The 11,668-nt window shown below is 31.4% G+C and overlaps 1 protein-coding gene across 1 annotated transcript in view; it reads right to left on the reverse strand.

The window, feature by feature from the left end:
- Positions 1-9,726, reverse strand: part of LOC116133838 — a 44,660-nt gene extending 34,934 nt beyond the window's left edge. The window contains exons 1-6 of the mRNA XM_031419542.1: positions 9,390-9,726; positions 8,398-8,883; positions 8,135-8,284; positions 7,900-8,037; positions 7,695-7,742; positions 7,152-7,588 (exon numbers count right to left, since the gene is read on the reverse strand). Coding sequence (XP_031275402.1) covers positions 7,152-7,588; positions 7,695-7,742; positions 7,900-8,037; positions 8,135-8,284; positions 8,398-8,883; positions 9,390-9,726 — 1,596 coding nt within the window. The remainder of the gene's footprint in view (positions 1-7,151; positions 7,589-7,694; positions 7,743-7,899; positions 8,038-8,134; positions 8,285-8,397; positions 8,884-9,389) is intronic.
- Positions 9,727-11,668: the final 1,942 nt, after the last annotated feature.

The following is an 11,668-nucleotide window of genomic DNA, read 5'->3' on the forward strand; positions in this document are numbered from 1 at the left end:
GATCAATCTCCTTTCAATTCCTTAGAAACAAACTCTAATCGAGCCCAAAAAAACACTAAAATCGCAAACCCTGGGGTGAGTGGAGGCTGGCGAATGGTGAGTGTTACACTATTNGTGCACCGAATGACGTGACAAAATTCTGACCGTTGATTCATTATCAGTTAATATTAATCAATGGTCAGGATTGTGTCACGTCATTCGGTGCACAGATTCGGTGCGCAACCTTCGGTGGCTCTATCATTTTCGTATATATATATAGTATTTTTGGGTTTAAAGAAAGCAAAAACAGGGACATAGGATCATTGCAACAATTTTATTAAATTTCGTGTTTTCCATATGAAATTAAAGTCAATCCTCATAATTAAAGTGCAATTATGCATGAATACCAATAGGAATTTAGATATTTGGGAGCCCTTCTAATAAAATGATCATGAGAATAATTTTAATATAGCGTGCCAATAAAAGAATATATAATAATTTATTGTTAATTACATTGCAATTTGAAGTATGTTAAATTCTGTAACGATTATGATGTTAAAAAGTGAATTAACCAAACATATAATCTTGATTTGATTGTTATAAATATAAAATTTAAAAATCACAATCATAAATAATTCACGAATGTTAAAAGGGGGGTCGTTTATTAGAATTAAGTTGGCGTAACCAACCCCGAAAGGATAACCTTTCAATTGACTATGGATTAATTATTAAGTTTATCTAAATAATCTAACTTTAGGAGTTGACATAATATAATGTTCTTTAACTAATAGGGGGCATTTGAATCATATACTATTTTATTATAGGGGATCTTATATTAACGGAAAGATAAATAGATTATTGGAAATGTTTAGAAAATGTGTTTGGTTGGTTCGAATAAATTGATGAATAATATATTTGGTTGGAAAGATAAATGGGTGGGCATGTAACATAGATTACTAAATTGCACCATTTTTAAATATTAATATAATATTATTTTTTGAATGATTTCTTTTAACTCCTTACATTTGAAATTTTGCTAAAACACCCCGGTCATATAAAACTTTAATTTGTAGCAAAATCACCCCCACCGACCCCAAGCCACTACCAACAGCTAGCCACCACTGCCAACCGTCGTCTACAGTCGACGGAATGGCGTACAACTAGTCGTATATGGTCGGTCGTGCGCCGACAAATCCATTTTCGGCCATGGATCACAAATCCATAACTGTTTCACGGCCAAAGATGTGGTCATGAAACGGCCACAAATCTGGCTGTGGCCATTTGATGGCCACATCTTTGGTCGTGAAACGCCATAGAAACGGCCAGATCTGGACATTTCCGGCCATGGATCTGTGATCCATGGCTAGAAAAGGCCTTACCGGTGCACGGTCGGCCAAATCCCACCGATCATGCACCATTACAGTGACTGACATCGGCAACCGACGGTGGTGAGTAACGATCGGTGGTGGTCTTGGGTGGTTGGGGGGCAATTGTGTCCGAAATGGTATTTAATTAAGGTCAAAGTAGGTATAAAAATCATATTATCCCAGTAATGTTTTAATTCAGGGGGTGGGGGAGGGTATCAGATTACCCCCCACATTACCAACAGTAAACACTATTTACAAAAAAAGATTCTCATAATATTTTATTATTTGCAAACCAAACACCAGAATCTTACAAAATAAACGAAGATTATCCCCACTATCTTATATGCCTCCATCTAAACGCACCCATAAATGTGCGCATGTTTGTCCAAAGAGGATATGCAATATATTCTGCAACAAAGTATCAAGTTTACAAAGAAAGGGAATCAAATTCCTAAAAGTTTAATTATAGGTAAGCAATTTTGATCAAATATTTAATGGGAGAACGACATTTTCCTAGCCAAGGTTTGGCAAAACGACACTTTCCCACCTGTCAAGTTTCAAAATGACACTTTCCCATCTTTCGTCAAATTTTATTAGTGTTTTCTATTAATATTTGAATGACAAGACGAAAATATCTTTAAATAGTTTATTATAAATTAAAATTTAGTTAAATCAAAATCTTTACTCGATTATTTATTAGTTTTAAGCGTAAACATATTTTTTTTCCTTTGTTTATTTAATTAATTAAGAATATTAATTTTTTATATTAATTAGTAAAAATAAAAACATTATAAATTTAATAGATTGTTAAATAATAGTGATGTAATATTGATGATATTATAAATAAATAAATATTAAGATCGTTTAACTTTAAATAATTCTATTACTCATAACTTTCTAGGTGTAGTTAACTATTTTTTCTTTTTTGNTTTTTAAATAATTGAAACTCAAAGTTAAAGGGAAATATGAACCTTAAAGGAAAAGACATAACATAGAAAAGTGCAAAATGCAGAAGAAAAAATTAACTCTAGAGAACAACCTATATAATTAAATAAACGGCTTTAAAACTTAAGGTTTAATATAAGTAACAATTAGACCAAGAGATTTAGTCGAATTAAAATAAGTCCAAACGTTATAGTATAGTAACATTTTCATTTATAGATAACCAGCATTAGCTTAATCCGTTATCTAACACACAAGATCTAACAAGAAGGCAAAAAAATAAGAAAAAAAAAAAATCCTTTTGTCTTTTATGATAATAAATAAAACAAACAAAACAATAATTAGATATAATAAATATGAAAAAATCCAAACATATAATTTCCAATAAAATAGTTAAAAATAAGTGTTTAAATAAAAGAAAATATGTTTTTATTATAATTTTTTTTTAATGATATAATAGTTTAAAATAATAATATGAGAGATGCAAATTATAAAATTAAGAAAATAAAATAAAAAATGTTAAACAAAATAGATATGTATACTTAATTTATTAGATAATTTATTTGTTTACTTTGTCTTTTTCCCTTTTGTTACCTATGATTAATAATGCTATCATTTGACAAAAAAAATAAACTTCTTTTTTTTACAGCTAATTAATTTTCAGAGCATTTTACAACTTTACCCCTCCATATAACATATTAGGCTAACAAGGGTTATCTTTTCAACAATACTACTCTTACAAAGTTTATATACAAAGACTATTTGTAATAATACTACTTTTACAAAGTTTATATACAAAGTGATTTGTCACATAATAATTAGGAGAGTAAATTTGTAAAATCAATTTATTAAATGAAGATAAATGATGTGTCAAGTAAAGGGTAATCACTTTGTATAGTTACCTTTGTATACAAGCTTTGTAAGAGTAGTATGGTATAACCTGTATAAATTAATAACCTCTATTATATAATAATTTCTTACAGTTCCAACTTGGGCTAGTAAGTTAAATTAATAATTTCGGTAAATTAATAAAATAATATTCTTCTAGAAAACCTTACATAACTATGTGGTACAATTCCTATCATAAATAAATAATTTGCTAATTAACTATGATATTTTATTTAAATATGACTCTATTGTTACTTTTTTTTTTTAAATTTAAATCTTATTAGATCTCATCTCTAATTTTTCTCATTGCATTTAAAAGTTCTGGGGTTGAATTTTAGAATTACAATAAAAAATTATAAAGTGTTGTTGATGCTTTGAGTGTTTCCTTGCACATAGCAAGCTCCAAAGCTATTGTATCATCCTCAACAATTATATACAATGAATATTATTTAATTAAGTACATAAGTACAATGAATTTAAATTAATGCTTTAATATATATTTAGTGAATTAATTCATATTCAATTTATTTATTGGTAAAATACAACGAATCTTTAACTAATTAAATGTGTGCTCGTGGAATCGTAAATATACTCTATAAATTAATAAACTATTAATCTGTCGATTAATTAATAGAATTTATATGATCGTTATTAATTTATAGAGGTTATACTATATTACTCTTATCATTATATTATAACATTTGAGTTTATACTGTCACTTGTTTAAACTTTAAGTTTAATTGTCATTTACGTTAAACCCAACGGTTTTAAGACATAAACACCCTTCAGATTTAGTATAAGTGACTCTAAATGCTCATTATACCCAATAACGCGTTTACAATGTAAGCCCATATTTCTTCCCGAAGATATGTGACTAATGGTAAGTGATTTTGCTCATGAGATGCAAAGAATTGTATACGACTAAGATCACTATAGTTCATGTGTAGCTCTAACAACTTTCCCGCGTATCTTTGAATTTGTAATGTACTATCCATTTTGTGAAGTTTTTTCAATTAAAATTATTATATCTTACATGAGTTTAGCTTTTAATACATGGCAAAGTACAAATAAACACTATTTTAGTGGTGCTATAATGTACTAGAGTAATATAATGTTAATCCCTCACTTGTTAGCTCAAGTATATATATATATATAGTCAACTCAATAATCATAATTTTCCAATATATACAGGTTTTATTTAAAGTACAAATCTAGTTATAAAATTCAATAACTTATCAATTGTATCCTTAATGAAACAATAAATATTATATTACTAATATATAGCGCTAGACTATGCTAGACTCAATAGTCGAGATCAAGTTTAGCATATAGTAGTGTAGTTTGATTGTCTAATTAAAACATGTTAGACCATGCTACTAGACTTGATAGTCTAATGCCTTTTAGCTATTTTTGTCCTTGTTATTTTTCATTAAAAGTGTAGTTAGGAGTTAGGTTAAGTTATGTAATTTTATGACTAAATCTTCTTTAAACAAAACCTTACATTTTGAGAATTAAACTTAGTAAAGTTGGCTACATATGAAAATATTTCTTAAAGTTTTAGGCAGATGTCAACTTAACATTGTATTAAAATCAAGAAAAATGATATCCTTACAAAGGCCTATACAAAGAGGGCTACAAAGTGAGGTGAGAGAGAAGAAAAAAACAAAGAAAGAATGGAAAAAGAGAGAGAGAAAGAAAGAGAAATCATGAAAATCAAAGATGACAATTGTCTTTGTACGCCCTATTTGTATTTTTCTTTGTAAGGGTAGCACTTTTCTAAAATCAAAGGTTTAAAGTACGAATCCCCAAATTATACGTACAACTAGATAAAAGAAAAAAAAAAGTTAATTATTGGATTTGCATTATATTAATTAGAGTAAAGGACTTTTTTTCACCTAAATAATGGTTCAAATGACACTTTCCCACCCACGGACTTTTGAAATACCATTTTACTTCCCAAATTTATATTCCGTTTCTGATTTTGGTATCGTTGTGACGTTACACCACCACCATTCTCTTCTCCGATCATCAATAACCAAAACCCTTCAAACTCTACTCTCGTCGACCCTGACAATCGAGCGATTAGGGTTTATGCAGCCACTCCTTTTAAGTCAAATTCCAATCAATCTTAACCACCAAAACCCAACCTTCCACCACCGGAAAACTCATTGGCCTCCCCTCTTTAAAAGCCTCAACAACTTAGACCAAGTTTGCACTCTGTTCATCGCTGAAATATAAATTTGGTAGTAAAGTGGTATTTTAAATGTTTGTGGATAAGAAAGTGTCGTTAAACCATTATTTGGGTGGAAAAAGTCGTTAACTCTATTAAATTAGTAATAGTCATTTCGCAATTTATGTTTAAATTTTGCATCATAATAGTTGATTCCTTAATTTACTATTGTTATTTCCCTATTTATATATTAAATCTTAATATTATGTTATTAGTTTTACGTTTCATATTTCAAATTTTAATTTAATATTAAGAATTGAAACCATTTTTGGAGTCTTAACTTGGCAATAATAGAAGAAGAAAAGGCTGCAGAGTTGAAAGAGTGGAAGAGGCCAGGTGTGTCCAGAAGCTGGATGCGGCGGCAAGAAAAATTTCATCACGGCGTGCGCAAAAGAGTAGTGTAGGAACGGATGAATTGGAGCGCCCGCCACGGCGAAGATTTCTTTATGCCACGGCACAACCGTGAAGTGAAGATGTTAGTTTGATTTAATTTCCTGTTTAAAGTAGTTGTGATTTAGGAGAATTATCATTTTAGTTAAGTTCTTGTTTTAGGAATAGGAATTTGAGAATATATATTTCTTTTTCTTAATTTAAGTTGAATTAGGATGTAGTTTTTAATTAGGATTATTATGTAGTCTCCTGCTATAAAAGAGATGGAAAATTTTCATTATAATTGAGTCATTCAGATTAATAATAGAGAAAAATCACGTTTTCTTTCATAGTGTTCATCACGTTGTGGCTGTGTGAATTAAGATTAATCACTCCAATTCCAACATAAAAAATAAATCCCAAATATATAATTATTAAAACATAAGTTATTCAATTAATTTCCTCCATGCTAAAGTACATAAATTTGAAATACAATTAATTATCCTCTAACATAGATCCTTTCTTCGGTTTGTCAAAGAGTCTCGCCAATATGTGCAGAGACCATTTCAAGGAGAAGAGGAAATGTAAAAGAGCAAAGAAAACAACCGGGATTGAAGAAAGAACAAAGACTGGAATGGCCACCCATTTCAATCTTGCTTGGAGGACAATTGAAAGAGCTGAACCAAACGCTACCCTCATGGTTACATCGAGAAGAAAAGAGAGAAAAGACCAATGATCAATTTCGTCGGCGAGGATTTGAGAAAATCTCTTTCTTCGTGCGTGAAGTGAGAATTCCTAGAAAACTAGCACAGCAGTCGAAGAAGCAAACAAGGCGAAAGCATTCGAAATGACGAAGACGAGGAATGCATCGTACTTTAAGAAGATGGGGAAACGTTTCGTTATTGTGCCACCGGGAACCGTAAAAGCTGAAGTGAACATTACCGCGGCGATGAGTGTTGCTACAACCATGCACGAAGCTGCTGTGGTTCTTCTCCATCTTTCCCCTTCTCTTATTAACTTGGTGCTCCTCTGAGAACAATGCACTTGGTGTTTTGTTTTCATTGACTTCTTCCATGTATTTTGGTGGCACCAGCTTTGCACTCCTGATAAATAATAGAGCATGGTTTATATATAAAAAAATTTGACACATTTGAATTGGACGGTTTTGTTATGTTATAACAGAATGAGATGAAAAGATTATTTTGTACAAGTTTTTCTCACTTTGTGACAATTACTCTCTATGATTAATGTTTTTCTCACTTTGTGACAATTACTCTCTATGATTAATGTGATGTTAAAATAATTCATCAGAATCTCAGTTTTGTATATATAATATTATAGTTAAAAAAAATGATCATGGGTATTTGTATGCTCACCTTAAACCATTGTAATTCTCTTTGCATTTGCAAAGCTCCACCTGAGATACGATCAAGTCTTGAAGGAGGAGATAGCTTGGCAGCTAGATGTAAAAAATTGTTACCAAATATATCATGACGAAGCACTGCTATGCGAAGCTTAGCACCCAATCTGTAAACATGGCTAAAGATCTTTTCTTGACGAAGCACAAGTGCATTAGCAAAGATGGTTCTACCCTTTTTATCTTTCCTCCATATTATTTCAGGATTGCACTCAATCAACTCATCAACAATCTCAATTATTCCGTGCTTGATCGCATCGTAGATTGCTTGATCAAATCCAATTCTTTCTAGTTGTGTATTACTTAACTTCAGAATTTCCTTGAGAATGCAGTTAAGGAGTTCAAGGACTTGAGCGTGCCTCAACTTTGTATGATATATATGCTTCATGTCAGGGACTGCAATTGATAATTTTTTATTGAATATTAATGCTCTAACAAATTTATCTTATTGTCGCCGAAAGGCATATATATAGATGGAATTTTTTAAGGAAATGCTACATACCGAAGCAAGTTAAGAGTTTCCAAATTAGTCCAATGAATAAACTGCGCACTGCAATCAAGACGTTATAATTGAAAACAATTGTGAGATGAGCATATTTAAAAAGAAAGAAATTCATACATATCACGTTATTTGTACTATCACTTAATAAAATATTGCAGTTGATGATTAAATATAAAATACTTGAAAAGGAGAAATGATAATAGACCTTGTCTTAATAAGCAATTGCTATAACTTGAGCATTCTTGAGACCTTATAATATTGCTTTCCTCATCGTCACCAAATTTTTTAGGGGGCCATTCATCATCATGGTGGTGAATTATCCCAGATTGTTTCACACACATACCTTATAATAAATATATTGTTATTTTAGTAATCAGTTCACATATTTGAGCAATAAGATAGAAAATTATTGGTCAGAAATTAATTAATTGAGTACTCACATGAGTAGATCCACTGTTTCCAAAATATAAACTTTTGCCCACTTGGAAATGCCGAAGGTTTATGCGCCAACAATTTGATTGCATAGTTCCTATGAAAATCTTCTGTGACACCAAGTAGTGGATACTTTTTTAGCAGATTCAAAGCCACATCTACAATAATAAACAAAAGAAAAATTAACTAGCAAGGTTTTTGGAAAAGTTATTACATCGATCCCTTAAGTGATCGTTTAATTTCATCAAAACTCGCTGTTTTCTGGACTCACCATAAATCCCATCTGTGATAAGACAATTAAGTAGTGTGGCACCACTCCGATCATTATTTTCAGGACTCAGAATTTCAATAGGAGTCTTGGAGTAAAGATAGCGAACCATATCTTTTGAACCATAAAGGGAGGCCACAACAATTGGGATTAGTCCATTATCATTCTTCACACATACCAAATTGGGGTTCTTTCTAAGCATTATGTTGGCCATTTCTTTGAATTCATTGATGGCTGCAACGGAAAAGGCTGTGTAGCCGAGACCACTTCGGAGTTCCAAGTCTGTGTCGGACATTAGCCTCACTAACTCCTCCACAAGCTTGCCGTGCCCGGTGAGGACGGCGACATGAAGAGCAGTGTCACCGGTTAATGTGATCTTCGCTCTCACGGCTTGTGGGTTGCTATCAAGGAAATGTTTGGTGGTCACCCAATCGCCTTTGCTCACAGCCTTGTAGAGGGCTTCATACTGAAAGGTGTTGTTCCAAGTTCCTGCTACAGAAGGAGTTTCTTCATAAGAAAATAATAAAATGATAAGGATTTTAAATATTTTCTGAAATTCAGAATTTATTTTTTTGACGTTAAAAAGTATTTGTGAACTCTGGCATGCAAAAGTTAACTCCTGTTAATTATTGTTTGTGTACAGATTTAACATCATAAGAATTTTAGGAGTTTTCTGTAACTTAAATTTCTTTTTCTGTGGCTCAAAAAGATTTTATGAACTCTCGCAAGCAAAAGTTAACTCTTGTAATAATGGTTTATGCACTTCAAAAACCAAATTAGGATATATATTCACAAGAAAGACAGACTATAGATAAGTTTTTTTTTTTCCAATAGAATTAAATCATAAAAAAAATATTTTCTATTTTTAATCTATCTAATTATAATCAGAATTTTTGTCACAAACTTATAAAAAAAAAATTTGAGTTACAATAGCCTAACCCTTTTTGAGAAACACTTTTTTTAGTACTAAAACTAATAAAACTAGAATTAATTACCTTCGTCTGCAAACAAGCCACCACCCTCCGGCAATGGCGGTGGACGCTTTTCCGCCAAACGTTCCCACTCATACTTGGCTGATTCACTGCCCCTGAGCTTGGAAATTGTATCTGCACCACAGGAAACTTGCATGGCATGCAAGGCCATGGCATTTTTTCTAGTCCAAGCTTCATAATTTGGTTCGGATTCTTTCGGTTTAGCTTCCTTTCCAGAGACTACATCCCAAAGACCTTGAGCAATCAAGTAGCTTTTCAAACTTTCTTTCCAATTTTCATAGTTCTCTTCTGTAAGCTTTTCGGTCACGATACCAGCTAGAGCAAAATTGGTTGTCCCCATACCTGCTACAGGAAAACTCTATTAATAGTATGTCTTTATATTTAAATTAAAAAAGCAAAGAAAATTAACTCAAGTGTTACATGATTGGTTTCAACTTTATTATTGCAACCCCATTTAGTCTAATACTTGATTAAACCCCATGTTAATGCAAAATTAATAGGATTATCGTAGCCATTACCTACCTATTGAAGACTTTTTTTTTATTATTATTTTACTTTTTAAGTATGGATGGATTTTAGGTGCATACCTGAGAATGACGTGTAGCTATATGAGAGAAAGAGTTAATCCACCCTAACCTTTTGGTCAAATGTGAGTTCAAGATATGCATCTTTCAAATACTAGGAAACACCCCTCTCAAACTAACAACCGCTAATTAAATTCTGACTTTGAAACAATATTTTTTAGGCAGAGTCGAAAATGTCTTTAAGATGACATTAACCTAACCTTACTGAAAAAGTAATAGTATATACATTCTACCCTTATGTAGTTTAACATATGTTAGAATTAAGGGGGACCCTAACCCCAAGGTACGTATAAATAATGATATAATATGACCTAAAATTCTTAGATGCCAACCTAAGTAAATCATGCATATGCATCACTTAATTCTCGAAAGTATCTTTTTGTCTTTTATCAACAAATCGCACTTGCGAGAATTGAGGTCCAGATTTTAGAAAAATCATAACGTTCATAAGAGAAATTGACTAATAATATGATAAATGTATAGATGAAAAAATTGTTGCAAAACTTGAGAATAGTAGTATATATTATACCTCCCTGTTGAAGACTCCTCTTTTGTCTTTTTTCTGTGTTCCCCTCACCACAAGATCAATGAATTTAAGTTATTGGTATAACTATATGGCCAGGGATATTCCTATATATATACATAATGCATCCCAGTACGGCCAGAAACACTTTTTGAAGCACTATGAAAAAGCGTAAAAGACCATAAGATAACATTGACTGTGATTCACGTTTTTCCACAATTTATCTTTCAACCAACTTGGTCTTTTGCTTATTGTAGTTTTGACCAGTTTACAACAATGGAGTTCCTGGAATATGGAGCACTAAAGAAATTAAGCAATATTTGATCAATCATCAATGTGAACTGTGATTCACATGCCCTACAATAATTTTGGGATGGGATTCAAGTATTCAGCTCCTCTATCCCAGTTTACGTGCCTTCTGGGATAATTTTAATTAACATTTTGAAGTTGATGTGGAACATGTAGCACTATCAAAGGTGTGCGTGTGGACTTCAATTTATGCGTGAGCAATGTGTTGTGAATTTGGATTCTTTGATCCTGGAAAATTACTAACATTCAGTGACATATGATAGTCTCCTCGCTTTATTGACTTAATAAAACTATCTAATAAAGCAATAGCGCTTTATTGACTTAATAAAACTATCTGATAAAGCAATAGTATGTGTTATTAGTTTTCAAAATTACGCGTAATTAATAGTAATGTTTAATTAATATAGATGAATCATGAGAATGAATTGAAAAAGGAGAAAAATTTAACATATATATGACAACAGATAATCTCGTTTCTTTAAACAATTTCATTAAGTTAATAGAGAGAGGTGATAATCTTAATTACCTAACCATACGTGGGTTTCGATAATTCAACAAACCACCACAATATTAATAAGTAATATGGTTGTTTATGCATCAATACCAAATTGACTATAAGATAATGGGATCAGTGAATAATTTTATGTGATAATGGGAGCAATGAATAATTTTTATGTAATTACTATTATGTTGATACAAAGTTAAAGATGAGATCTCAACTTATATGTATAAGATTATTGTTAATTATATATTATAAATCTAATCTTCTTATTTGAGTTGGATTTTGAACTATTTCTATAATATGAACTTTTGAGTTGTGGGGAAGTTTTTTATTCCTTTAAAATCCTGAACGTGGGGTTAACGCA

Source organism: Pistacia vera, unplaced genomic scaffold (assembly GCF_008641045.1).
Source record: "Pistacia vera cultivar Batoury unplaced genomic scaffold, PisVer_v2 Contig1001, whole genome shotgun sequence".
NCBI lineage: Eukaryota > Viridiplantae > Streptophyta > Magnoliopsida > Sapindales > Anacardiaceae > Pistacia > Pistacia vera.